The sequence below is a fragment of the Bos javanicus genome, chromosome 16 (assembly GCF_032452875.1).
Source record: "Bos javanicus breed banteng chromosome 16, ARS-OSU_banteng_1.0, whole genome shotgun sequence".
Classification (NCBI taxonomy): Eukaryota; Metazoa; Chordata; class Mammalia; order Artiodactyla; family Bovidae; genus Bos; species Bos javanicus.
Window position 1 is genome coordinate 51,350,477 of NC_083883.1, and position 23,858 is coordinate 51,374,334.

General features: G+C 53.9%; 1 protein-coding gene across 3 annotated transcripts in view; it reads right to left on the reverse strand.

Moving 5' to 3' along the window:
- PRKCZ (protein kinase C zeta) overlaps positions 1–23,858 on the reverse strand; it is a 99,850-nt gene that overhangs the window by 61,904 nt on the left and 14,088 nt on the right. The window contains exon 1 of one of the 3 annotated variants that reach the window (XM_061382993.1): positions 18,283–18,585. The exons of 1 other annotated variant lie outside the window; for it this stretch is intronic. Coding sequence is in view for 1 of the 2 variants with exons in the window: in XM_061382991.1 (XP_061238975.1) it covers positions 17,623–17,632 (10 nt within the window). In the remaining variant the exon portion in view is untranslated. Of the gene's footprint in view, positions 1–17,622; positions 17,725–18,282; positions 18,586–23,858 lie in introns of those variants that run through there. One more of the 3 variants, XM_061382991.1, reaches the window with a different exon arrangement.

Below are 23,858 nucleotides of genomic sequence, written 5' to 3' on the forward strand. Positions count from 1 at the left end.
GCCACACACACCATTTTTATTTTGGGGCCATTACCCCACACCTTATTGCTGCCAAAACCACATGGGTGGGGGGCCCACACTGGATGGACAGACACCTCTGACCCCAACCCATACCCTCCTGTGTGTGGTTGGAAAACATTTTTGCTTTTCTGAATAAAAAAGGTTCTACTGCAAAAAAAAAAAAAAAAAGACAAGCTTCACAAAATCCACGTGATTCCATTCCCTGTGCCCACACCTGCCTTCTGAGGAGGCCCAGAGGAGACTCAAGACCAGAGGGGGAAACAGGAGCTGCCAGACACTGAGACCCGAGCTCTGACCCCTTGGCAGTCAGCCTGAGTGTCCCAGACACATGGAAACCCCTGCCCCATCAGAGGGACGAAGCCCCAGGGTCACAGAAAGGAAGGAGCAGCTCCTTCCTGGTCACCATCAACAGTACCAAGGGGCTTGTGGGAGACCACAAGAATAGCAGCGAGCCTGGGAAACTGGGCAGAGCTTGTTACAGACAAGAGACTGAAAGAGACCGAAACTGAGCTTTAAGAAAAATGACTGGGGAACAAGAAATTAATTCAAGGCCAAAAACAGCCAATATGGGAGGTGGGAGATGGGCTGCGGTGGGGTGGCTGGGGGAGGGCCGCAGCAGGAGCCTCAGAAAAGACCTGATCACCCCTTGGTGACCACTGTCCATGCTGTGGGCCAGCACAGCACACGTAAGAACACGGCCACATGCGGAGACCACAGGGAGGCCACAGGCCCTGGGACATGCAGTTCAGGCTGGAACCAGGTTTCTTTCATCTCACGCCAAAGATGGGATCTAGGGACAGAAGGGGGCTGTCCCCCAGGGGTGGAGAGGTGATGGCAAAGGAGAACCCCGAAACTGTGCATCAAAATGGAAGGACATGTGGGCTCTCTTGGAAGGTGGCTGCTCCGACATGACAAACCAGGAAGTCACTGGGAAGCCTCTGATGTGACAAACTGGGAAATCACCCACAGCAGGTGCGACAAGGGGTGTCTGGCAGGAGACGTGGCCCCCAGGTCAGACTGATGAGGGGTGTGGACTGGACCTAGCACTGAGGCCCCTACCTGTGCCCGCATGCAAGCATCTGTGTCCATACCTGTGGTTACTTGGTGCACCCCCTCCAAGGCCATCCAAGTGTGAGCAGGCGCCGGAATAGAGGGGACCAAGTGCTGCAGGCCCTCTGTCCACACCGTCCACGTCCAGCGTGTCCACACCTGTCTGCACAGCACCCACGCCCGCCCACATCACGTCCACACGGTGTCTGCACCCGCCCACCCCTGTCTAAACCCAGGAGGAAGCACTTTTCAAAGGAACAGCAGCTGCCAGCTCAGCCCATGGGCTGCCCGCCTCCTCCCTACTGGGCAGGGATTGCAGAGACTCTGGCTTCAGCCTCCCTCCTGGCGGGAGACCCTCGCAGGCGTTGCAACATGTCTGTGGATCTGCTTCCCGAGACCCGCTACAGGGCGTCCCGGTGCACTGGGGCTGCGCCTACACCTGGACCACAGGGCAGTGCCTGGAGAGCGGCAGGGCCTTCCCTGACCCTGGGGGCCGGCGCGTCACAGCCCTGCAAGGTTTAAGATGGTGGAGCTGAGTTTAAAGTCTTGGCCGGGACTGAAGTCAGAGCCACCCCCAAACCCTTCCCGACATCTGGGCCTCTCTCCTTTCTGAGCACAGGGCCCAGACCCCCACCCCATGCCCCACCCCACTGCCATCTGCTCACCTTGAAAACCAAGCCTCCAGCTTTCTCAGATAAACCATCCTCTACTGCTTAAAAATAATTAACTTTAAAAGCTCCCTTTGTACAAAAACAGATCAGCTAAAATCCATGAATAATTTATGCTTGTTCTGTTCACTCCCAAGAATGTCGCCGTGGAGCTCAGCGAAGTCTCTGTTCTAAATGGACCCAAGGCCTTCAGATCCACAGGACCCTGGTGAGTCTCCACGGCCCCAAAGCCGAGAAAGCGAAGGTGGTCTGCATTCACCAGCAGGTGCTCCCGGGGGGGCCAGAGCGGAGGGAGGCGCCTGCTCTGGGCTCTGTTCCCCCGGGCTGTCCCGAGGTGGGACCCCGCCGCCTGCCCTCCTCCCAGCGGAGCGGCCTACCGGGTGCAGGGCTTTCTTCCTCAACACCAGGTGTGCCCATCACCCCACAGATGGCCCAGAGCCCTGGACTCATTCCATCTCGTTCTGTTATCCCGCAGGGTCGCTTCATGTAGCAAAACATGCTGGGGGTTGGGGGGCGTGTTGCTGATGTGACCAAGCATCTAGGGGTTCTGGACAGACAGGGTAGCCGCCACTGGGCAGACCCCACAGGAGCACGGGGAAGGATGTTCTCATGGGGACAGACTGACTGACTCACGGGCCCCCAAGTACCTTCTGATTCAAGAGTCCCTCCTCCACATGAGCCTTTCTCCTTCGTAATGAATTTTTATGCTATAAAAATAGGTGGTAAGAGACATGGAAAATATCAGAAGAACGAAAAGAGAAGGAAAACTGGTCCATCTTCACACTGACATCACAGATGCCCGTCTGTTCTCCACCTGAAGTCAGCTCCTTGGACAACCTTGCTCTGAGGTGCCAACCAGTGGGTTCAAGTAGAGAAAGCTGAGCCCAACGTGCACAGCAGTGGGTCAGTCATTATACACCGACCAGGACAATCGACAAATACACAGGCACACAATCCCATTCTAAACTGGGCAAAGGACCTGAACAGATGTTTCTCAAAGACAACATACTGGCAGCCGATGAACGAGAAAAGATGCTCAACATTACTGACCACTAGGGAAACGCCAATCAAAACCACCATGAGACACCACCTCACACCCAATAGGGTGGCTCCCAGAAAACAAGACCAGAAACCAACTGTTGATGAGAAAGTGAAGAAACTGGAAGCCTGTGCACTGTTGGTAGGAATGTAAATTAGCGTGGCTCCTTCGGAAAACAGTCTGGTGGTTCCTCAAAGAATTAAAAATGGACTTATCCTACGATCCAGCAATTCCAATTGTGTGTATATTCCCAAAAGAACTGAAAGCAGGGCCCTGAAAATGTATTTGTACACCCATGTTCAGAGCAGAGTTATTCACAACAGCCAAAAGACAGAAGCAAACCAGTGTCCATCGGTGGGTGATGGATAAGTGAAGTGTGGTCCATCCACACGATGGATGATGATTCAGCCATAAAAAGGAGAGTCTGACACCCACTGCAACATGGGTGAACCTCGAGGACACGGTGCCAAGTGACACAAGCAGACGTGAAAGAACAATGTAAGATGGCACTTCCGGAAGGACCTGGAAGGTGGGTGTCAGAGGGGAGGGGTGCGGAGTGTTTAACGGGATGGAGTTTCAATTTGGGAAGAGGAGAAAGTTCTGGAGACGATCACAGTGATGGCTCCACAACTATGTGAGTACACGTTAACTGCTGACCTGTGCACTTAAAAACGGCTAAAGTGGCAAGTTTTATATGAAGCCTATTTTTTTTCTTGTTGTTCAGTCACTTAGTCATGTCTGACTCTTTGCAACCCCATGGACCACGGCATACCAGGCTCCCCTGTCCTTGACTATCTCCTGGAGTTTGCTCAAACTCATGTCCATTCAGTCACTAATGCCATCCAACCATCTCATCCTCTGTCGTCCCCTTCTCCTTCTGCCCTCAATCTTTCCCAGCATCAGGGTCTTTTCCACTGAGTCAGCTCTTCACATCAGGTGGTCAAAGTATTGGAGCTTCAGCTTCAGCATCAGTCCTTCCAATGTACAGTCAGGGTTGATTTCCTTTAGGATTGACTGCTTTGATCTCCGTGCAGTCCAAGGGACCCTCCAGAGTCTTCTCCAGCACATTTCGAAAGCATCAATTCTTCAGCACTCAGCCTTCAATGTGGTTCAACTCTCACATCTCTGCATGACTACTGGAAAAATCATAGCTTTGGCCATATGGACCTTTGTCGGCAAAGTGAGGTCTGTCTCTGATTTTTAATATGCTGTCTAGGTTTGTCATAGCTTTTCTTCCAAGGAGCAAGTGTTTTTTAATTTCATGGCTGCAGTCAACATCCACAGTGATTTTGAAGCCCAAGAAAATAAAGTCTGTCACTGTTTCCACTTTTTCCCCTTCTATTTGCCATGAAATGATGGGATGCCATGGATCATGGGATCAAGTATATTTTCATCACCATTTTTTAAAACAAAAAACAAAGGTGGGCTGGATTTGGTGCGTTGGCCATAGTTTTCTAACCCTTTTTTTAAAGTGTGTCCATGTATATTGGCTGGTCTTCATAAGTAGTCTTTACAAAGTGTATTCAATGATCTGCTTAGATCACAATGTCAAGAAAAACGAAGTTCTGCATATTATACAGAAAACTAAACTAACATGGTGGAAATATCTGGACAGGCTCTCTCTGACACTTCAGCCACATGAGATCTGAAGAGCAAACCGCATGCTGGACACAGGAAACGAGGCGCAACCCTTCATTCCTACATGTGTGATGGCCTCTCTGGAGAAGTGTCAGAGGTTTCTTCACGACCACATGAGCTCAGGACTCCCCAGTGACCGGGCCCTCCTGTCCAGGAAGGGGCAGCTGCAGAGTAGGACGTCAGAGCCTCACCACGTCCTCCAGGTGGTGTGATGGACCCTGTGGGGACACTGGGCTTGGGGTCCTGATTAGCAGGGTCCTCTGTGGTCAGTCACACACCATTCACTATAAATCCTCACGCATTTTTCTTGTTCCCAATTGGGAGAGGACGCCAAGGACAGCTGACCACAAGGATTGCAGACCTGCCAGGCTGTGAACTTGTGTGGACCCCAGGATTCAATTTCTGCAGGTCCCATTCTGGCCAAATTGCATTCCCCCAAACCCAAATGCTAAGTCCTGACCCCCAGTACCTCAGACCGTGCCCTCATTTGGAAATAGGGTCGCTGCAGATGTCTGAAGTTAGAATGAGGTCACAGGGTGGCCCCTGATCCGAATGACTGGTGGCTTTATAAAATGATTCTAAATGATTAAAATACATTGATGTTCCTGGCCAGAGTGATTGCTGGTCTGGGATTCTGCGCCAAGGCAATGATGAGTCGACCAGAGGGGCTGACACAGCGCAGCCCAGGGAACCCTGCCGCCCCCGGGGCAACTAGCAGCTGCTACCCGCCTGCAGCCAAGCTGAAGATGGGGAGGAATTTTAACTAACGTGATGCCTCCACAGCACCATAACATTAGTAAGCACGTGAGACTAGATTAGAATTTAAAAGGATCCACTCACTGGGTAGCTCCAGAAAGGGCAATTAAAATTTTTCCTTTCTGTTTTATTGCCTGTTTCAGATTTTCTGCAGTCAACATGTGCTTGTGGTTTCAACCAGAAATGCTGTCTAAATACAAACTGGAAAGTCCTGTCTGTCTGATTTGGCCTTTTTGTCCACTCCTGGTCACCATTGTTCCCCCCAAGATGGCGAGTGAAGATGCTGCGGTGGCGGAAGCTTCAGGGAGCGGCACACATGATCCAGCCCTGGCTGGCTTGAGGCCCTGGCAGGCTGACCCACATAGCAGGGCTGCCAGTCCTCCCGGGCAGCGGGCAGCATGTGCAGCCCATTGCTGACCAGTCCTGGGGTTGGGGGACCTTTGGTGTTAAGGAGGGGACATCTTCACAGAAGCCCATCTGATAAATGCCCATGGAGACTGCACCTGAGATCAAAGCAGGCCAACTCCAACCTCCAGCACAAGAGTCCTGTGTACTGGGGGGAGAGGAAAGGCTGTGGGGGGGTGGTCTTCATGGAGAGAAGGACAGTATAGAAGAGGTAGGGAGGGATACAGGGCTGGGAGCAGATGGGGAGATGGGGGAGGTGGGGGTGGGGATGAAGAGGGGCAGGAAGGAGACAGGGATGGGAAGTGGTGGGGAGGGAGATGGGGTGGAAGGTGATGGGGAGAGAGACAAGGGTGGAGGGCCTGCCCCACCCCCCCGACACAGCTGCCTTTGCAGAGGGAGGTGGGGGCTGGGGCAGAGAGGGCCCCCGACTCTGGCGAGATGGAGATTGGGGGTCATGGGGAGTCAGCCCAGGGAGAGCCCATTTACAGGCTCTGTCAGGCTGCAGGGGCAGGGTCATCAGGTAAGGGGGCGGAGCCTGGGCCAGGTAGACCTGGAGAGGCTGTGACTGTCCTCAGGTCACATGAGAGGGAAAGAGCAGGATGGAGGTAGTAAAGGCCACAGAGAAATGGAGGGCGCAGAGAAAGCCGCTATTCAGCCATGGCTCTGCCTCAGCAGAACAAAGGATGCCTTCAGGCCACGTGTCCAGGCTGCCAACACGTGCCAGTCACCAGGCAGCCAGCCCCTTGTGCCGTCCCCACAGCCCACCTGCAGCCCCACCTCGAAGCCAGGGCTCCCCCCATGGCTGCCTGGACACTGCCTCCACTGCTGCCCCCAGGGCCTCCACACCAGGCACGAGCTCCCTGGGGGCACGAGCTCCCTGGAGGCCAGCCGGATGGGACGTGCCTGCCCCATTAGGACACACATCCTTCCTTGGGGGGTCACTTCTCCACACACAGGGGCAGAAAGATGGCACCCTAACCCCCTAAATGCCGGCTTCAGAAGAAAAACCACCTCGGCTTATTAATTTATTCTTCCCACAAGTCTTCTTGATGACAACACACACATTGCTCAGATACCTTATCACAGCCCTGTGCTAACAACAATAAGAATTTCTGGATGATGAGATAAGACCAAAAAAATGTCCCCTCCCCTCCAAAAACCCCATATTATGCAAGAATAAGGGAATCATTAAAATGCTTTTGAGCAAGGTCTTACCAGTGGCTCGTAAGTGCAAGGACCACCTGGCATCTCAGTTCCCTGTCAACGGTACTACCACCACTGCTTTCTGGGAGGCAGGGCTCTGCCTGGCTGTGGGCATGGTCAGCAGGGCTCTGCCCCACTGTGGGCACGGTCAGCCTGTGACAACACCATGACTCTAAGCTATGAGGCAGCAAACCTGTCTTTTATTGTGTTTCTCACAGAACTCTGTTTAAAAGCAGATGAGAAGATGAAAGAATTCTCAGGCTCTGCTGTACAACATGGGAATATGGTTAACACCCCTGAACCACACATTAAAAGTGGTTAGGATGCCCTGTTAGAACGACCAAAACCCAGAACACAACGGCACCAAATGCTGCTGAGGACTGGAGCAACAGAAACTCTTCGGTGGCCACTGATGGGGATGCAGATGGTGCAGCCACTTGGGAACACAGTTCAGAGTTTTCTTATGAAACTACACACAGTCTTACCAGACAAGCCAGCAGCCACACTCCTTGGTGTTTACCCAAAGGAGCTGAAGACCATGTCTGTACAAAAACGTGCCCATAGATGTTTACAACAGCTTTATTCATATCCGTCAAAACTCGGAAGCAATGAAGGTACCTTTCAGTGGGTGATGGACAAATAAACTGTTCTAGCCAGACAATGGAAATATTACCCAGCTAAAAAGAAATGAGCCAGGTTTCCCTGGTGGTGTAGTAGTAAAGAATCCACCTGCCAATGCAGGAGATGTTGGTTCAAGCCCTGGTCTGGGAAGATCCCACATGCCACAGAGCACCTAAGCCGGTGCACCACAGCTGCTGAGTCTGTGCTCTAGAGTCTGACAGTGGCAACTACTAAGCCCATGCTCCACAACAAAGAGAAGCCGGTGCACCACGATTAGAGAGCAGCCCCCGCTTGCCGCGACGAGAGAAGGCCCATGTGCAGCAGCGAAGACCCAGGGCAGCCAAAAATAAAAATAAATTTTTTTTTAAAAAGGAAATGAGCCATCAAGTCATGAAAAGACATGGAGGAAACTTAAATGCATATGACTTAAGTGAAAGATGCCAATCTGAAAAGGCTACATACTGTATAATTCCAACATAAAACAATCTGGAAAAGGCAAAATGCTGGAGACGGTAAAAGATGAGTGGCTGCCGTGGGCGGGGTGACCAGGGGGAGCACAGAAGGCTTTCAGGGCAGTGAAATGCTGTGTGTGATGCAACAGTGGTGGGTGCACATCACTGTACATTTGTCCAAACACACGGAACGCGTAACACCAAGAGGGACCCCCAGCGTAAACTGTGGGATCTGGGAGACGTAACAAGGTACCCTCTGGCGGGGGTGTCGATAATGGGCAGGTTGTGTGTGTGGTGGGACATGTGTGGGAACTCTCTGTATCTTTCTTTCAATTTTGCTGCGAATCTAAACTTGTCCTAGAAAATAAAACCTTAATTTTAAAAGAGAATCCTAAGCAGGGTTGAGACGGTGATTTTTATGTCCTGTGTTAAGCGGCGATGGCTGACTGAAGAAGATGTATGAGGGACGAGGGGGCCGTGGAGGGTCGTGGATGCTCCGGAGTTGGCTGGTCCCAGCTGCTCTGCAGGACAGAGACCGGCACCTCCATCCCAGCTCTGACGCAGCATCACTTTATTTGAGGGCACCAGCCTCCAGCAGGGCCAGGGGCTGCTGGTGCTTCTGTGTGACTCACTGTGCTTCACACACTTACAGAAATACTGAGTTAAGTCACACACTGCAAGCATCTCTAAAAACTGCAATGTGAATGAAGGTAACACAAAATTCATGCAGTGTGCATCTATGAGGACCTGGACAGCAAAATGGTAAATGCATGATTATCATCTCAAAGAATATTTAAGATGAGTCACTGCATGAGAAAATTTGAAATATTATGAAGTCTTACAAGTCAAAAATGAAAGAAACTGAGGTTTTTCCAAAATTAGAAAATAATCCTAAAAATAGATGTGACATTTCCAATAATAACTTTTTGTTTATGGGTTCTTTTTGGTCTTTTAGCTCCAGCATGCAAACTCTTCCTTATGTGGGATCTAGTTCCCTGACCAGGGATTGAACCCAGGCCCCCTGAATTGGGAGTGTGGAGTCTTAGCCACTGGACACCAGGGAAGGCCCTCCAATAGTAGTTTGTGGGGGTGAAAAAAAATTTTTTTCTAAATGGCCCCAAAGTAAACTTTTGTCAACTATACAACAGGAAAGTGAAAGTCGTGTCTCTTTGTGACCCCACGGACTGTAGCTTGCCAGGCCCTCCTCCAGGTCTCCCCAACCCAGGGATGGAACCCAGGTTTCCCACACTGCAGGCAGATTCTTCCACCGTCTGAGCCACCAGGGAAGCCCAAGAATACTGGAGTGGGTCAATCCCTTCTCCAGTGGATCTTCTGACCCAGTAATCGGACCAGGGTCTCCCGCATTGTAGGCGGATTCTTTACTGTCTGAGCCACAAGGGAAACCGTATACAATGGGAAAGACTGAGGTAATTATCTTTGAGGTTTCTCTACAGGAAACATTGCAAAACTGTCATTTAAGAAGAAAATTAAAGAAATGTATTATAGGATCATGCCAAGCAGATATTTAATGATAAGTGTAATTAAGGTGATTTTTCAAGATTTTGGAATGCTGTTTGTATTTTAAAAGTTATCATTTAGCTTTACTTCTCATACTAAATACAAATGCACACACATGTGTAAAAGCAGACAAGTGCAGAAAGTACAAGCAAACACATGCACATGTACCAGGCTACTCTTCATGCAGCAGAAAAGGGTGAACAAAACACACATTTCCTCCTGGAGAAGGAAAAGGCAACCCACCCCAGGATTCCTGCCTGGAGAATCCCATGGACAGAGGAGCCTGGAGGGCTACAGTCCATGGGGTCTAAAGAGTCAGACACGACTTAGTGACTAAACCACCACCATCACAAGACACACACACACACACCCCTATTTTTCCAAAAAGAAACACAGGAAGAATAAGCACAAAAGATGAATGAAATTGGCTGCATATGGGCTGAAGGTACATGATTAGGAATCTTTGTGCAGAGTTTTTATTTTTGATTCAATTCATGTAATATCACAGAATTCCTCAATAAACAAACAAAGATGGGGACATACCCTAAAAGTGAGTGCAGACAGAAAGAAATAAACCCAGCTGACCATTGCATTGACAACACCCAGGGGGCCATGGGGCCCAGGTGACCCCCCAGGAGTCACACTTGAACTGAACCCATGTCAGGGTAGCAGAGTCCAAGGACCAAGGCTGCAAGGGAGGCATGTTGGCACGTAGGCAGGGCACACGTGTCCTGATGCAGTGGACTGGGGCTGAGGAGCCCAGGAGGCCTGAGGCAGGCGTCTGGAGCCAGGGCAGCTCCAGTCCAGGTGGGAGCTCGAGGGTCAGAGCATAAGCCTAGGCCCCACTCCTGGGTGTGAGGGGCACACAGAGCCCAGACCTGCCTCCAAAAGTCCCCTCCACCCCAAGGAGGCCAGGTCCCCGGAGCAGCTCCAGGCTGGACAAGGACCGTGCCTGCTAGTCCCAGAAGCAACTGTGCCAGAAAGTGGGGACCCCCTTAAATGCTGGGGGAACGTGCCCCACATCAGCAGAAACCGCTTCTGCAGGCCCTGCCAGCCAAATGCAGCAAATTGGAGCCTCAAAAGGAATGATAAAAATGAATTTTAATAAACTCACGATTCAGAAAAATCCCAGTCCACATGGATACAATGCAATAAAAAATCTGCCTGTCAATGCAGGAGACACGGGTTCAATCCCTGGGTCAGGAAAGATCCCTGGAGGAGGAAATGGCAACCCACTCCAGTATTCTTGCCCGGGAAATCCCATGAACAGAGGAGCCTGGGAGCTATACAGTCCATGGGCTTGCGAAAGAGTAGAACACACTGAGCCACTAAACAACACCACCACCAGGATAGGGAGTGACGGCAAGAGAAACTGGCTACATGAGTGCCCCAACAACAACAACCCTCCCACAGAGGCCCACACCACGTGCAGCAGACACACACCCTCAGCCTCCATCCCAGACCTCCCCTCATTCCATGAACCTGGGACACCAGTGCTAGAAGCAGGACCACGGAGTGGGTGGCACCGGCTTGGAAAGGTTGCTCCAGACAACAAAGGATTTGGAAAAAGTGTGATAAACAGCACAGTGTGGCAAGAGGAGGAGGAGTACGTGGTCCACACGGTCTGTTCTGAGACGACTCAGTGCTTTCAGGAGAGCAACACGTGGAACGCAAACCTGGGAACGGGGTGTTTAAAGCTGGTCTCTGCAGTGTGACAACCCTCACCACGGCTTCAATCAGTCCTGTCACCGTGCAGCCGCTCTGCCCCTGCCCACGTCCTCAGGGCTGCTCCAGGGAGCCACCCACCACTAGGCTCGCCCATCGACTTTGAATAGCAATGGGTACGGCTCTGAAGGGGGCAGCCTGGGGAAGTGGCATTTCTGAGCTGTGGGGATCAACCAGCTGAGACCCGGTGTCCGAGTCGCCCTCTGACCTTCTCTGATGACTGTGCATCTCCTGCCTGCAGTCAGGTCACCGGGCAGCTCCAGGTCGGCCGCAGCAGCAGCATTTGCACCAGGGAAATGGGCAGGAGCGACATGGGAGAGCAAGCTTACACGTTCCAAGTGTTCAGCCGCCTCCAGGGCAAAACAGTCACTGATGCTTAGTCAGCTACCCCGAGTCTCCTGCAAACTCACCTCACACCAGCCAAGGGACACACGGCACCAGTGGAAAGGTGCCCCTGCCTGGTTGATCCTGGATGACTGCTCGGCAGCCCCAGCTCCCCACCCACTCAGGGTTCCCTCCCCAGACAACACCAGAGATGGAGGTGGGGGAGGCAGCCAGGGTTGAAGGGAACCACATGCAGCCACTCCGGCTCAGGTCGGTCAGGAGAGCAGCCAGAATATGCCTGGGCTCTCCTGGGGCAGCACTGCAGCGTCTGACCTGGGGACTCGCCTGGAGTTGTGACGGCCAGATCAGCCTGTCACCACCACCACTTAACAGGAGGACGGGTGGCAGAGAACTGACCATGCTCCCTGGGAAAACCTCGTGTCCACAGCCGTAGCTGTGCTGCCCTCCACACCCTCTAGCCCTGGCCACCTCTCCCGGATGATGGGACTGAAGGGAAGTCTGTGTCCCTGCCTGTGGGGGTCGGAGAGCCCCTGCCTTGCCCCACCATGGGGGCTCCAGGCCTACCACCCACCACTGAGCACCCAGCATCACCCTACTGGCCAGGGTCTGGCCCTTTTGCTCCCCAGGCCCATCACAAGCTCCCAGTGGCCAAAGTTGGAATAATGTGGACAAGAAACAAAATAGGAGCATGAAATTACCATCTGAGAGTCCAGACCAACATAAAGAAGGAAATGGCGTGACATCAAACACCTTGAGTAGAAAAGTCCAGATAATCCACGTGGATACCCCCTCCCCTCAAGGTGGGCTGGGCTGGCTACCTTCCTCAGAAAACAGGGTGAGAAGGGGAAAGAGGGGCTCTACAAGGGGACCCCTGGCAGAGACACCTCAGCCAGGGGTGCAAGGCCACGTCACCTGGTGCCGTGAGCACAGGCGAGACAGCAGGGCCTGGTGCAATGTGCTGAGCAGGGTGGTGGTCCTGCGGTTCCTCTGGAGGCCCTGCCCCAGTCTAAGCATGAGAAAAACATCAGACAAAGCCCAGCAGCAGGGCACCTGACGGACATCTGGCCAGACCTCCTTCACAGGCCAAGGTCACAGAAACAAGGGGGTCTGGGGCCTGTCGCAGCCAGAGGAGCCCAAGCACACATGACGACTGACGTCACATGGGGGCCTGGGTGGGAAATGAGGACACCGGGTGAGGTGGGACAGGAGCCCATGGAAACGGGCCAACACGGGATCAGCGGCCATGACTGGCACACACACTGGTGGTGCTGCGGGACCACCCCGACCTGCCCTAAACCCAAGCCTGCTCTGAAACATGGTGTCTATCAACCCACACAGAGCTGGGCTGGGAAGAGCCACAGTGCGCCAGCTCTGCTGTCCCCAGCCGCTGGGGCTCCCCTGCTCACCCTCACCCCTCTGGCAGCACCAGTCCTTGTCCCATGGGCACTTGGGCCCTAGGACGCACTGATTCCCAACATCCACACCCACCCAGGTTCACCCATGATGGCCTGACCAGCCAAGGTTCTTCTGCACAGTTTTAACCATCTATTAATAGAAGGTGTCCAGGCAAACAGCAGCAGGAACACAGTCACTTACTATGTTCCCTCCAAGACCACAGTCAAAGGAAAAGAAACACCGATAAACCCATCACAGCAAAGAGGAGGTGGGTGATGACACCATGTGGAACCCCGGAAGGCAGCCCCCCAACTGTGGTCACAGGAGACGAGACAGGGAGGAGCCCCTGAGGCCTGACTCGGAGACTCCTAGACTCTAAGGAGAAGACCCCCATCCTCACCTGGGCAGCAGATGGAATGAGGGCCTGACCCAGGGGGATGGTGGCAGCCTGGTCACACAGTATGAGACCCCAGCCTCCTGGGAGTAGCCCAGTGGGGATACCAAACTGGCCATCCCTATGGGCTGGTGATCGTGGGTCACAGGGGCCGATGGAAACCTCCCGGCAAAATAAGCTGCGAAAAAGAACCTAGGTGGACATGGAACCATGGGAAGGGATGAAGAACATGTTTAGAATGAAGACACCAGCTCCTCTTTCACCCACCCCCCTCTGCTCCCACTGGCTATGGGTGCCAGTATCTCATTCACGAACTAGGTCCTCGAAGTAGTGGGGACTTGAGCTCACAATCACACTCCATTTAAGAGGGTCTGAGTGGGAGCCAAACTCTCAGCAGAGAGCCTAGACTTGGACCCAGCCTGCGGAAGATGAATCCCAGCTCTGCCAGGCACAGCTGTGTGATTTGGGAAAATGATCTGACCTCTCTGTGCCGTGGGTGGCATTCTCTCCACAGAACACAGACAACAGCAGCAGGTGCCCAGAGAGGATCGTGAGGACTAAAGCGTTCATGTGTGTGAAGCCTTAAAGCCATCAAAGTGCTCAGTGACTCACTGTGTATGACGGCGCCTCTCGCCACAATTAATAACCTCAAAGCAACACTACGATCGTCCAGCTCTGAAACAAGGGCAGAACAGTCTATTCCAGGAATGAACCTTCAGAGAACAAAACAGAACTCTTAAAAAATAAGGGTAAGACAACACACTTAATAGATGGTTTGGATGAGAAAAATTAAAGGTATCACCTAGAAAATAAAACAGAAGTGGAAAACAGAAAATCATAGAACCAGTCCAAGAGTTCCAACAAACCACTGGTGGGCATTCTAGAAAAGGGTACCAGAGGGGAGTGAACCGTCAAAGGAATAACTGAACAGAAGTGTCCCACCAGGAATGCCTGGTGCGTCCATGCTGAAAGTTCCAGCACAGGAAACAAAGCACCTCTCATCGAGTCACGTTGTCATGAAACTTGAGGATATAGGAAACGAAAGATCCTAGAAACCTTCAGCAGAAAAAAGATCCCACAACAATCAAACTGGCCTCTGACTTCATGATCAGACCAGAAACCAGTGGGCCATGGTCAGTCCCTTCAATGTGCCAATGGGGGTGATTCTAACATAGGCTTCCATACCCAGCTAAACTATCACCAAGTGTTCTACTCAGGTAAACGCACATCCACTCCAGGTATCAAAAGACTTACTCTCCTTTCCCTCCAGACCCCTTTCTCAGAACGTATCTGGAGAACATCTTAACCGGAGACCAGGCCAAGAAAGAGGACAGGGGGCAAGGCCCAGAAAGGTCAGGTCATTTTCCCAAATCACAGGATGGAGGATGGACCAGGGATGAAAGAGGCAGATAAAGCAGAGCAGTGGGAGATCCAGGGATGAAAGCAAAGAGAGGTCCTGGGTATGCTGTGTGGGGCCTGGGGGTGCCCAGGAGTGTTGCCCATGTACTGAGAAGATTGTGGGAATATTTCAGGCAGGACTTCTAGAAAATTCTAAGGAAGAAAATCAAGACAAGTATCAACAGCAAGAGAAACTACAAGCTGTGCAAGACAGGAAATATGATGCTGGTGGCTCTTAAACATTTACTTGTGCATTAAGTTGTTGTTTAGTCACTGAATTATGTTTAGTCACTAAATTATGTCTATCTCTTTTGCAATGCCATGGACTGTAGCCTGCCAGGCTCCTCTGTCACTGGGATTTCCCAGGCAAGAATTCCGGAGTGGGTTTCCAAATCCGTCTGCAGGGGATCTTCCTGACCCAGGGACTGAACCTGTATCTCCTGCATTGGCAGGCAAATTCTTTACCACTGAGCCACCAGGGAAGCCCCATGAACGATCTACGTGAATGTTTATGTCACGTAGACATAAACAGTCAGTGACTAAACAATCCCACTGGGGGCAGAGGGAAGGAGTGCTGCACTGCCGCGTCCAGAGACATGACAGAACAAGAAACACCTCTGACGGAAATGCAAGATTCAGAAATGCAGAAACATGTGCCAAGGGTGGGGGAGAGGCAGTGATACCAGTTTTCTCTCTTTAAGCCACATGGACTATTCAGCACCTTAAAACAGAAATACATAAAACTCAAATTTAAATTCAAGATGTGAAAACAATACATCACACAAACCGTACACACGAGCACGTCCCGACCAGGACGAGATGTCCACCCTGTTTGACATGACCTCGTTCCAGCCTCCTGACAATCCCATGTCAAAGAAAAAGAAACCAAGGCACAGGGCAGGAGGGCCATGGGGCAGGTGACCAGGGCAGCCCTGGGGTGCTGACTGCAGTTCCCCTCAGGGTGCCCACACACAGAGACACTCCTTGCTGCTGCAAATCAACTCTTCAACTTCCCGGAGAAAGCACATGAAAAAGAGCAACCTTTAAAAAGACCACACACATAACTACCAAATTAAACAGTAAAACACAAATTCAGGGTCCCCCCAGCCCCAGCATCCCGTGCACAATCTCTTGTTCACCCCATAAACCATCATGGAGTAAAATGAAGATGAAGCAGCCTCCATGGCCATCAGATCACAGCCTCTGAGATAATCTCCAAGAAGGCTGGTTAGTCGTCAACCTGGATCCTCACCCCTCCTGATCGGGGGCCTCTTGGAGGAAACGGAGACTTGCAGGCTCGTGGTTCAGCAACTGGGGCTGGGGATGAGGGGGTGTGGAACCCGACTGGGCCCAGGCAGAATGAACAAGGTGGCCTACTCCACATTTTAGGATGATCCTAAAAATAAACCGCCACGTCCACATGCATGGCGGGGATTCTGCAGTGCCACCTCCTGAGTGAAAGATAACAGCCATGATTTGGGGACCAAAACAACTCGAAAGCTGGATGAGTAGCCGGTTCAGGTGGCTGATCTTAGACAAAGCTGTTCCTGCCCTTTGCACAGAACAGCCAGCTTTTATGGTCAGAAAGCCTGCCTGGGGCCCCACCCCCACCCCAGCATGAAACACACATCTGACCCTTCTGGAGCTGTGGCCCCAAGTGCTACTTGCCCCCCAGAAGCAGAGGCCCAGCAGCACGAGGCATCTACTAAGAGGGGGGGGGCCAGACCTACTGGTCCCTCACCCCAAACGTGCCATTCCCAAGATCTAGGCAAGGAAATACAGAAAGGAACTGATCTCTGTTCTTGGCTGTAGACACAGTGACACGACACCTGGAAGGAGGGTCTGTCCTCCAAGGACTGGCGTCACCAGGCCTTGGCTCCAAGGGCAGCACTTAGGACAGTCCCCTCACCCTGGGCCGCCCCACAGCAGCAGGAGACAGGTGCCCCCGGGCCTTAGGATGCTCAGTGGGGCTTGGGGCCTGAGCCAGGCACCTGCCAGCTGGAGCACTGAGAAGGACAGACCTCACAACGGACGGACTGCCGTGGGCCCCGCTTCATTCTAGGGCATAGACACATCCCCCAAACTCACTGCACAAATGTGAAAAGGGACAAGACAGGAAGATGGGGATCTTCTGAAGCAGGCTGTCTCTGTGGGGCCCCAGGCCAGCGCCCAGGGAGGGGGCCTGAGGGTGGCATCTGCCCAGGAGGGCTCCTCGCTGCTCCGTGTGACCGACTGAACAGCAGGCAGCCTGGAGGTAAAGTCAGGTAGGTTACACAGCTCACGCTCCTTACGTAAGTGTCAGCGGCTCTCAACTCTGTGAAGGCGGTCTATCGGTGGCTGACGCAGTGGAGACAGGAGTGAGAAAGCCACACAGATGGGACCAGGACACGGATACAGGTGGGCCCCACTACAACCCCACCTGGCAGTGCCAACGCAGGTTCTGGCGGGCTCACTCTTCCAACCGGTCCCCCATTCATGGCTTTGACTAGACCCAGCCGAGGCATTGGGCCCCAAGGCCACGTCCTGAGCCCCCGGGCAGCCTGCCTGTACCAAGGGTCCCACCAGCCCTGCACAGGCGGCGCGTGATCATGAATGGGAACAGGCCGAGACGGCCCAGAGAAACTATGACACAGCTAATTTCTGCTCCGTGGCCACACACATGCGAGCAACTCCCGCTCCATCTCCCCTGCCATGCACCCCTCCAGTGCATCCCAAATTCTATGATTTATCCGAGTCACCCCCACACCCTGGACTGGCTGCAGAGCGGCCAGATTTCAAGGGTCCTGCTTCTGGGGGAGGGGCGGCCCTGCCTGAACAGCCTCCTGTCACCCCAGCACTGTCCACATGGGGGGACATGCTCCCCGCCGGCCTAGTGGGGGGCTGCCTCCTGCTTCTTTTGTTTTTTGCAAAAACATCTTGCAAAATGGACGTCAGAGGAGCACCCACATCCCCCTGTCCCCACCAGCGACTCGCAGCCCCAGCATCCGCGTGTACCTCCCACCATGTCAGGACGAAGAAGCTGAGACCCAGCCGCACTCGCTGCCAACAGCCCAGGGCCGGGTGGAAGAGCCACACTGACACGACCCGCTGTCCACGGGACTGCCAGGGCCGCAGGAGCGCAGCTACTCTGTGGACAGGGCTCAGGGCGGGGAAACAGGTGCCGGCCACGGCCAGCCTGGGCGGCCCCATCTCGGTAGCTGCCCACACTCGGGCGGCAGCGACGCGGAGCGCAGAGCAGGCAACGCACATGCACACTTGCGCCCAGGCCCTCCATGGAGGAGCCCAGCAGCAGGACTCCCAGGAGCGAGTGAGCAGGGCCCCCGGGCGAGGGTGTCGGATGAAAACGAGGCTGCTCCGGAGCCAACCAGCCGCCAGGCCTCGGGCACACACCGTCCATCTCAGGGGCACCTTTCCTCCCCCGCCCCCGCATCAGCCGCATCCCTCGCTGGGCAGGCTCTCCTGGGGCTTGTTTTTCTAAAACCTGTCACCCCACAGTGCTGCTCCCCCCGCGGCTCAGCTTGGAGCTGCAGCAGCCACATCCCTGCCCGGGCCAGCAGCACCAGCGCGCCCATGTCTGGAGCATCCATGCAGCGGGGAGGCTGCGTCCGGACACAACCGCTGCCTGCACGCCGCCGGGCGATGCACGTTACTCACCGGGCTTTCTTCTCCTGCCTCCTCGGCAGATTCTTTATGCTCTACGGAGCGGTGGGCGTGAAAGAAGGCATCCTCCTTCCGTGAACGCGCGGACGCTGCCCTCTGCTCCCCGTGGGCCCTGACAATAGGCGGAGGGGTTCACACACCAGGGCAGATGGATATTTAAAGGAAGGCTGGCCGGCCCGACCCCCGCCTCTCACATCCCTGCCTCCTCATGTCTCCAGGCCCGGGTGGTACCCGGCTCCCCGGGGAAGCTGGAGCCGGCAGCTGAGGCACCGACTAAAACATGGCCTGGATGCCGAGGAGCTGACGTCACGGGAGCACAGCGTCTCTGCGTGGAGACGGACCTCAGGAGCCGGGGCAGCAGCTCGGCCTCTGAGCCTCCCAGAAGCGGCGTCTGTGGGGAACAGACCCAGTGGGGCCCCAGCCTGTCACACGCCAGGCTCGCTGGCCGAGTGACAGTAGCCCCGGATTGTGGGTGACTTCTGACCTGGCTCTGCAGAGGCCAAGAATGGGTCCAACACAAATGCTCACAGGTCCCGGGCTCCCGGGTGCCAGAGCTGGGAGGAGGGCAAGAGGGAGGCCTGGTTCTGGCCAGTGAGGTGAACGGGACCAGGGTCGGGAGGTGTCTGGGTGCTGCTGCTGCTCTGAGGGGTGGGGGTGGGGGGAGCAGGAAGGGCAGAGATGAGGGAACCAAGGTCCCAGAGAGACGAGCACTGGGGTGACCAGCCTGGAGTCACACCCACTCCAGCCTCAGGCAAGAGGTGGGCCCCAGCAGGTGGCCTTTGTTGTGCCGGCTACGGCCAGAGCAGACCTCTGGGCCCCGACGGTCACTCTGGGCTCCCCCACGTGACATCTGGTCCTTGCCAGCTTCTCCTTCCAATTCCAAAATCACGAGGGGACTCAGCCGACCTCCCTGGACCCCCAGAAGCCTATGCCGACCCTGCCTAGACCCCCAACTGCCTGAGCTGACCTGTGCATCCAGGCTCCACGCTGGGAGCCCAAGAGGTCTGTGAAGCTTCTCCCCCTAACCTCCAGGCAACACCAGGGCTGGGAAGGGGAGCAACCCTTCTGCAATGGGTTCTAGGCAGGTGGCCAGCTCAGGAGTCTACACTTCTCTGTGTTCCCAACACAGAATCTGACCAAAGCTCTGGGTTCGAAACCCAGCTCCTTCCCTCACTCTGGCCTAAAGTCACCTGGGAGAGTTGAGTCGTCAAGTGATGGTGTCTGAAACTCATGTGACTTTGGAAGAACCAGTGGAACAGAAGGTTCCCAGAAGACACAAGAAACTGTCCATTGATGACACCTCGTGAGGGCACAGCCCTGTTCCCCATTCACCCCCCGTTTCTGCATGGTGGCCAATTTCACACGACATGACACGTGAGGGCCCAACATATTCATTACTGGACCTCTACTGGAAAGGTCTGCATCACCCTCAGGCTATCAAACCACAAAATCACAGACCCACCACCTCTACTGGGGGCTTCAGTGGGAAACGCATCTACCCTGAGTCCAACAGGCAAACCCAAGTAAGTTGAGCTGGACATCAGTTACCACCTTTCAGCCCACTCTCCTCCAGTCATTCCAAACGTGCAGCTTTGCAGAGCTCTAGAAAACCCAGGCTAAACTGGGGGACTGTTCATTTTAATGGCAGTCCATTTTAGATAGAAAAGTAGCTTTTCTAGGTTACAGATAACCTGAGACAAAGCTGAATGAAACTGGACTTTTAATAAAGCAATACACACACATATAAATACCAGGGAATAACAAGCGTCTGTTACCTTGGAAGGATTCAGTGGTAACTAGTCCAGCCCTGCCAGCTTGACCCCCCACTCTGAGTGCCCCCTGAGCCCCTCACTCAGGCTGGGTCTGGCTCTTGTCCTCTCATCTGAGGATGCTGGGTGGCCTTGAGCACACGATGGCAGGGCAACTTGCTCCCCCTAACCCACCAGTGGGGGCAGGGGAGGCAGAGAGCTGATCTCACCAGGCACCAGCCCGTTCTCGGAGCCCTTCTAGCTCTCTTATTGCTCACATGGCGTCCGAGGGGGTGGTCACTCCAGATCCTTTCCACAGCAGGGGGAGCTGAGGCACAGAAAGCCACCCCCGCCTGCCCAGAGCCGGGGTCTGGCCCTAACAGCACAGAAGCAACCCCTTTTGTGGTCTTACAAACACACCTGAGTCCACAGAACTGCCCCTGCTTGCCTGGGTGGGTTGTGGCCATGGGAGATGCGCCTCAGCACGGCCTCTCCTGCACAGCTCTGCTCCTGGGTGGGTATCCAGCATGACTGGGAAGCACACAAAGCTTCAGAGCCAATAAAGAGACAGACAGCAGTTCTGGGCCCACCGGGCGGGGATGTGAGGGAGAAGGGTGGGCCCTAGCACAAGCTCCATCCTCCTCCACAACCCCTGGCAAGGCCACCCCTTCCTCTGCACCTCACTATGGCTCCTGCAGCCTGTGGCTGACCCCACTAGCCCCAACCTGGCGCCACTCCATGGTCACCACTCCTCCGGGCTTCTGGAGGAACCTGTCCAGGTGAGCCGAATTGAATGTCCCTTCAGCTCCCCCTCCAGAGGCTGACTGGCATGTACCTTCTTTAACACCTTGGGTTGTGAAAGCTTCCTTGTGGCTGGAGTAGAAAAAGGAATGGCTTGGGGCCCAGATGCAGGGACAGCAGGGGCAAGCCTGTCACCTCCCCAACCTCACTGATGAGGGGCTAGAGGGCTTCAAAAGCTCCAAAGGCCAGGACTCCTGACAGGCCAGAAAGCCCAGCTCAGTCCTGGGCCACGGGGGCTGGCAGGGGCACAGCTGCGGGCAAAGCCATGTATCAAACAGCCCCTGACCCCCTCAGACTGCACCTCCGGACCAGAGGGGTAGGGCTGGACAGGGTCCTGGCTCCTCAGGGTCTGACCAGGTACAGTCTCCTTGCCCTGGGCACCAGTCCCACAGGCCAGCCACCCGGGTGACAAGCAGGGTCCTCTGCAGGGCTGCCTGCCTCCAGGGAGCAGGCTGGAGAAGGGCCGTCCTACACCAGCCAGTCCACCCGCCATCCAGGGACACCTCCTCACTTGAGCGCATGGACAGGGTGGGGCCAAGGACATGAAGCAGTCAGGGTGCCAGTGCCTGGTTCCCATGGCCTCGAGGGACACCCCCGGCTTTAAGACAGGCTGCCGCGCCACACACCCCCAGGCTCAGCTTTTCTCTGAGACCATTAAGGACTGAGAAGCTTTCCTTTCTGTACCCCTTCCCAGGGGGTCACCTGAGTGCTAGCAGTGTCCATGGCTAGCTCCATGTGACAGGGCCTCTGGCATGACTCCTCCTCCAGGAAGCCTTCCTGGGGCCAACGCTCACTACCCCCAGGGAAATCCTCAAGTTGACAGAAAGGGCTTCTTTACTATATCTATTCTGCTTTGTAAGTGCCCCCAGCTGTCTTTCAAGACACACTGAATGACCGCTCCCTCCACAGAGGTGTTAGCGCTCTCACAACCCCATGTGTCTGATTCACAGCCCCATGACCCCATTTTATGGATAACAGTGGGTCCATCATCTGCTCACTGGTGGAGCCCTGGCTGCCACCTGGGCACTTGCCTGATTCCCAGCCGCACACATGCAGCCCATACCTACCAAGGGAGGCCACTCCACTCCACCCCTAGGCTGGAGTCAGGTCCCTAGAAAGAGGCCCCAGGGCTGGCAGAAGTGGCCGATGGGGCTCCAGTCACATTGTGGGGAGTGTGGCCGGATGATAAGGACAGCAGCCATCAGAGGGGCCAAGGGGGCAGTGGGCAGCAGGACCCCAGTGTCCTTGGAAGCAGGGCTGAAGGCCTCAGCCATGCTTATCCCCTGCTGGGCCTGCTCCCTGCTGGAGGACCCACAGTCTGTGCACAAGTGACCAGCACAGGCAATGTGAAAATGTTAAACAGATCTGACCATACTTAACACAAAAATCAAACATGAACGTCTCCATGTGAACAGAGGCAGGATGACCCACACAACAGAGGAGCCCCCCCACCCACCAGCGCAGGACGGACAATGCACAGAGGGGCTGACATAAGCCTGCTGGGGACCATGAGGTCACAAAGCCCCTCTGTGCTGCAGCCACCCCTGCCCAGAGCCAGCAGGTGGCCCCCTCAGGCCCCTGCACTGCCACGTCATTCCTGGGCTCCAACAAGCCACCCAGAGCCACTACTGGCCAGGGGTTCTGCCTGGCCCAGGGATGTCACCAGCAAGCTCACCTCTCCCCACAAAGACCCAGCCCACCAACCACTAAGACCCCCTTATCCTGTCAGGCGCCCAACCCAAAAGCCCTAGAAACGTGCTTCCACTTGGTGGCAGGGAGCCACCAAGCCCCTAGCTGCCACACCAGGGAGCACGGCTCTCTGGCTGAGCCACTGGCCTGTTCACCTCCATTGCCTGTAGCCCCCAGGCAATACAGGGCTCTATTCACCCAGGAACTGGGCGGGAGCCAGACCCCTTTAAAGTGGGCACCTCATGGGCTCTGCTGACAGTTTATTCTTATGATGCTTCTACACACACAGACTCGAAAAATTCTTTGTGCTGTGGCCAGAACAAAATTACCAATCCACTGTTTCAAAAACCTATAATCTCTGCATGAATGTCCACAATACCCGAGATGCAGAAACAACCCAAATGTCCATCAGTGAGTGAATGGATACGTAAGATATAACAAAACACCCAGCGGAATACTACTCAGCCATAAGAAGCAATGACGGTGCAGTCAGACTGGAAACAAACAATGAGACCAAGGGCTTGAACAACATAAGAAGCCAAGGAGACGTGATGGACACACACACAGAACCACCCCCAAGAGCAGCACACGTCCTCGGGTACAAAGGGACATCTCCAGAACAGACCATGTCAGGCCACACAGTAAGTCTCAATCAAGTTTTAAAGGACAGATATCATACAAACTATAATCTCTGACCACAGCAGAATCAAGTTAGAAATTAACAACAGGAAAGAAACCTGGAAAAATCACAAATGTGTGGAAATTGAACAACACATTCAAACAACCAGTGGATCAAAGAAGAAATTACAAGGGAAATAAGAAAATACTCAGAGACAAACAAAAACACAGCATACCAAAACCCAAAGGATACAGAGAAAGCAAAGCTAAGTGGGAAATTGACAGCTATAAACCCTTTCTTTTAAAAGCAAGAAAGATCTTAAATCAACAGTCTAACTATACACCTTAAGATCCGAAACTTTGTTGTTGTTCAGTGGCTAAGTTGTGTCTGACTCTTTGCAACCCCATAGACTGCAGCGCGCCAGGCTTCTCTGTCCTTCACCATCTCCCAGTTAGCAGAAGGAAATAATAAAGACCAGAGCAGAGATAAACAAAACAGAATAGAAAAACAAAGGAAAATCAGTGAAACCATTTTTGCTGAAAAGATCAACAAAACTGATCACCTTTCAGCTAGATGGAAAAAAAGTGAAAGTGAAGTCGTGTCTGACTCTTTGCGACCCGGTGGACTGTAGCCCACCAGGCTCCTCCGTCCATGGGATTCTCCAGGCAAGAATACTGGAGTGGGTTGCCATTTCCTTCTCCAGGGGATCTTCC